The sequence below is a fragment of the Arachis hypogaea genome, chromosome 6 (assembly GCF_003086295.3).
Source record: "Arachis hypogaea cultivar Tifrunner chromosome 6, arahy.Tifrunner.gnm2.J5K5, whole genome shotgun sequence".
Taxonomy (NCBI): domain Eukaryota; kingdom Viridiplantae; phylum Streptophyta; class Magnoliopsida; order Fabales; family Fabaceae; genus Arachis; species Arachis hypogaea.
In genome coordinates, this window is record NC_092041.1 from 35,615,238 (window position 1) to 35,620,717 (window position 5,480).

The following is a 5,480-nucleotide window of genomic DNA, read 5'->3' on the forward strand; positions in this document are numbered from 1 at the left end:
ATATATGAGAACATGATATGAGACATATTTTAATTATGAAATTGGTATTATATAATAGATTTTTTTAAAATTCTTATTGCTTGTTCGTTGCTAATTTTTATGTAATTACTTAATAATTTTCGCCTATAAAACTATCAACTACCTAATATTATAATTTAATTAATAAGAATGATGACATTAATATTTTTTCATAAGTCTTGTTATTATTTATAATTAGGAAATAGCTATAAATAAATTTATTTCCTTAATGAGTGTTAAATTTGTTGTCAAATTTTATGTCATCTTTAAACTTTTAGTATAATTGAGTCTAATTTCTATATTTTAAAATAAATTTACTCAAAAATATTAATATGTAAATTATATTATTATTACAAATTACTTTTTTAACATAATTAACGGTGCTTGTTTGAACCATTAAATTTAGTTTCTAATGATATTAAAGTCAACATATTTTATTATCTTGTGCCTTTAAAGAATTTACACGACTAACATAAAAATATAACAATTGATAAAAAAATTCATTACAATCGGTATATTCATTTTAATAAATATTCTTCTATCTAATATTATAAAAAATACATTGACCACTTTGAATTGCTACAGGTCAACTTCCATCCACATTAGTAGAATGTCTAAATTGAGATATATTCATCAAACAAACAATCAATAAAACACTCATTCGTACTTTCTCATTTTGGGTACATTTATACATAAAAGAAATTATACATAAAGAAAAAAAGAAGAAGAAAAGAAGAGTTGAAATAGCAAGAGTAATAAAAATTATAATTCTTATAATTTTGTGTGGCTATCTATATATAGTAGACCAGACAACTATGATTATCTAATAAAATTAATTTGTATTTATTATACTCAACTTGAATAAATAAAAAATTATCTTATTTTAATTTAGTCTTTAATTCACATGATTTGAATTTATCTTAATATATTTGATTTGATTTGATTTAATTATTAGTTGAAAATATTTTAATTATCTATGTTAATTATAAATTTATTATTTAATGACTAATAAATTAATTAAATTAATTAATTAATACACACAATAATTTTAATATAATAAATTAAAAGAATAAATCAAAAAATACTCTTAAAAACATGACACATAAGCTCCATCATTAATTGAATTATAGAATAGATGTTGGTGAATTATTAACAAAAACCTAACCTCCCAAATGAATAAATCAGGGGAAACCCCAAAATACCCCTACCACTACACTACCAGTCCTAATCTAAAATCTTCTTCCACGGCAGCCACTTCATTCTCCGCCATCCTTTGAGCTCGTCGCCGATCCGCTCTCCTCTGGTTTTGTGTCCGCCGCTTTTCTATCCACCAGCATCCTCCGCCGCTGCCTGCAAAATCTACTGCCGGCGCCGCAACAAAAACCGCCTCCGTCAGAAACTTAGGTGTGCGTTCCTGTTCTTCATCTTCTATTAGTTATTGTTTCATTTTCTGGAACCTAAATTTGTGTCTCTTGTTGTATTTTATCCAAATGCTAGTTTTTTTTCTCTTCCTCTGCAAATTGAATTTATTTATTTTAAACTATGGTATTTTGTATAGTGTTTTATGTTCTTTTCTGGAATGTCAAAACTTTGGCAATAGAATTTGCTTAATGGAATGGACGTTGATTGTGTGTTTCTTCTACTTTCTCTGGCCCTTGATATATTGATTTCTGATTAATTGATTATTGAATATTGATTACTTGATCAGTTAACTATATTGCTTAGTTCAATTTTAAAATTTCTTTGTTCGTCTATCTTTTTTATTAGATTAGTTCTGGTTTTGCCTCTTTGTGAATGGAGGGAAAATGATAGGGTGCGAATAATGTTTGGGTTAAAGGTTTTAAATCCACAAATTGGATTAGGGTGAAGCTTAAACGTTCCTTATTCTACTTATTGCTAGCCCTATTTGAGGTTCTGTTTTTCATCGAAACTTAACAGATTTGTTTATGCCATATTCAGTTTTCTATGTTCTATTGTTCAATTCTTGTGCTAGATTCGATTGGGGTTTAGAACCAGTGAGCAATTACAACTTTTAACTTATTTTTAATTTTTCAACCTTTTTTATTGTTTTTATAGCCTGGTGTAAATTCGGTTTTAATTTAACACGGCTTGATCAGGTCTAAAATTGAATTAGAGTCTTGAAAATAAACCCGGTCAATATTTTGGTTCGGTCGTTTAGATCAAAGCAAACCCAGTTTCACTTGGCACATATAGGCCCCTGTTTTTACTTTTTATTCAACGCAAAGATGATGGTAACTTGGTTTGTGTGGTTGTGTGGGCAGCTTGGTTACACAGTAGGACAGCCGCCGGGGTTGGGCATCTGGCGATTTACACATACCTCTCACAGTCCAAAACCTCAGAATTCATCAAGTAGATCAATCTGCATTGTCGCCCTCCAAATCATGGCTTTAGGTTTTGCCATCGGAGTCTTCGGTGTTCTCATTCTTTTTCACGCCGCTTATTCAACCGTCCAATGTATATATATCCCTTCAAACATATCATTTCCTTTCTCTATTTTAACCTTCTTCAATGGAATCTAATTCTGGTTCTGATTTTGTTGTAGATAGGGGTTTGCTCAAGATCACCGAAGAAGAGTTTTCAGGCCCTCCCTTCAATGTAATAATTATTCTATCATCTTTGAATCTTCTTGCAATGATGCGTTTTTTATTATCCAATTTATGGTTTTTGGGATCGCAGGTGGTGACTGAGCTATCTCTGGGGCTAGTTCTTTGTATGTGGGCTGCGTTAACTGTGCCGGGGAAGTTTCTGTCCATACACCCAGATTCTGAGGAGAATAGGTAATTTAATTCATTCTTTTTAGTTTCATGTGAGTGCTAGATTCTAGTGAGTTTTAAGTAGTTTGTGCTTGATTTCATTTTGCTGTCATGATGATTTGCTAATTAATTATTATAAGATGGGCCGTTGAAGTGGTTCATATAGGTTTAATTTGTTTCCAACACAAAAGCTATGATATAATTAAAGTTCTGTCGGTTGCTGGCTATTTTCTGAGTTGAGGCTTTAGTTGGCAGAGAGCACCATGATAGTCAAGGAATGGAAATATAGAGAATAATATGGGGGATGTAAATAGAATAGGTCTAGTTGACGCCAGGGTTTAAAAGAGAGGTAAATATTCCGGGGAAAATAAATCTGACTTTGGAGCAGCATTGCTGTGAGAATTTGGGTTGTTATAGTTGCAATTCAGTTTAAGCTTGGTCTAACTTGATCAATTGATATTATTCAGCTGCTTCATTTGTAGGTTATCTTTGTCTTCCACCGTACTTAATAGAGGGACAAAAGTATATTGTCATACATGAAATAATCATAGTAGGATTTTATGTTAAGGTGAATTGAGAAAAATATAATTCCACCTTATGCATTTTCTGTGAGGAGTAAAAAGGCAAACAGAAAGGGAAAAAAAAATCAGATTCAACTTTTCCTGTTTATTTACACAAATCAAATCCATAGTGTCCTACCATGCCGTGTGTAGCTGGTGGTCTAGAATGGAGGTTCTTGTTGTTTTATGTGTTCATTGCATTGCAATTTGCAAGGATCCATTAATTTGCAATGATCAGCAATGTGTTCATTCACAATCTCTCAGTAGATGAAAGATGGTAAGCAGCTGGCGTTGACAAATATGCTCACTATCAACATTTCATCAAGAAGAGAAGAGACAAGGAAGATATCTCACTGTTTCTGCAAAGGAATTTTACATTTGCAAAAGTTTATTATTTCTTTCTTTGTTTATGTTGTGCTGCCCTCATAGTTGAGGCATATGACTATAATGTACAATTCTACATACTAGCTGCTGATCAATCTCACATGTTATGAATCATTTGAATCTCAATAAGAGTTTGTCTCCTTTGGTGCAGGATTGTTTCTTTGCCTGCTAACCTTGACTTCATGATCTTCAACCACCGAGGCAAGGTCTTCCCTGTGGAAATGGATTTGAAGCTGAAACAATGATGACTTTAGGATATCCCTCTTTTGAGGATTAAACATATTTTCCCTGGAACATTTTAGAATTTTGGATTTGAATTTGATAATGTCATTGGTTTATCCATGTCTCTTTGCACCTTCCTTTTGTAGCTTATATATACTTCAGATTCCTGTACTGGCCACTTAGCACTTACTGGTAATTTTGACATCATATTATCACTTATATCATTATGAAGAAATAGCTTGCACTAACCTTCTCAGATGTTGTGCTCAACTTATCTAACTGGTGGAATATTTTTGAAAACGTAGCTCTTCAAGCACCATGTTCTTAGAATTTGGCAACATTTTCAAGCTACAATAATAAAGTTTATTTTGGTAGTTGGGAGAGTGGTTGACCTGGAAGCTACATGTTGATAAATGCCAAAATTTAGTGTCGTCTTTGCAAGTGGTTTCTGAAACACAAGACCTTACAGTTGCTATGACATGCTTGACATATATTTATTAACGCATAATAATTGCATAAGACATGTAAGATCAAGTCATAACTCATATACGGCAACATGCAATGGGCAAATTTCATAATGTGATTTAGTAGGTAACTTGTTGAAAGATCTTTATACCTACATTTAAAGCAACAATTTGATTTTTGAGATTGGTAGATAAATCAACTGGGAGGGGAAACAGTTGGAATGGAATGCATCTTCTCAATTTTTTTTTTAACAATTGAGAGAGTAAAGTGTGATCTTTCACCATTAATTGTTATAAGTGGAACCAAGAAAAAATATGAGAAAAAATGCATTGAAGGGTTATAGATCACACTTTACTCAATTTTTTTCAACAATTGAGAGGATCCATTCTCATTGGAATGTGGTGTATTACGGCTCGGATTGACCTTTTTAACAGAGATGTAATAAACATTAGGTCAAGTGGTGATTGTGTTTCACATGGGGTCACTTATTATGTCTAACCGGGTCTCAACTTGTAAATCTGCTGTCCATAAATGCAAAAATCATAAATAAAATCTGGAAAAAAAAAAGTTAGATAGTGGACAACATTACATTACATTAAGTGCCCAAACAATTCTTCTTAATTCTAACATATCATATATGTATAATTTGTTCTAGCAATTTGTGATCCTTTTCCAATTTGGGATCAGATGTTCACAATGTCACAAACTGTAATGTTTCTGCTTCAGCACAAAAGCACACATTATCAAACAAAGTCACAATTCGGTTTTAGAAAATTTTAAGAAATACCTCTCAGATAACAAACCAAAGAGTATAATAAATTATATTCATAAGCATGTGCTACATGCTGCAAAATTATTTGGGGAATTGAATGGGAAAATCGTGTTTGGGAGGGAGGCAAATGTGATAAGTAAAACAGAATAGGTTCCAAGAAACAGCAACAGCAAAGTGTTCTTCCATAACATCTTCACTTGATCTTCATTCTTCAAGTGTCTCATTGCTGTCCTTTTGGTGCTAAGAGTGAGAGACCCTTTCTATATCTGACAAGCAAAGGAGCTG

At 32.2% G+C, this 5,480-nt stretch overlaps 1 protein-coding gene across 1 annotated transcript; it reads left to right on the forward strand.

The window, feature by feature from the left end:
* The first annotated feature begins 1,136 nt into the window (after positions 1-1,136).
* Positions 1,137-4,206, forward strand: LOC112696550 (membrane magnesium transporter). Its single transcript, XM_025749355.3, has 5 exons — positions 1,137-1,422; positions 2,301-2,493; positions 2,582-2,634; positions 2,716-2,816; positions 3,888-4,206. The coding sequence occupies exons 2-5, from the start codon at positions 2,421-2,423 to the stop codon at positions 3,979-3,981; spliced, it is 321 nt and encodes a 106-aa protein (XP_025605140.1). The 5' UTR covers positions 1,137-1,422; positions 2,301-2,420; the 3' UTR covers positions 3,982-4,206.
* The last annotated feature ends 1,274 nt before the right edge of the window (positions 4,207-5,480 follow it).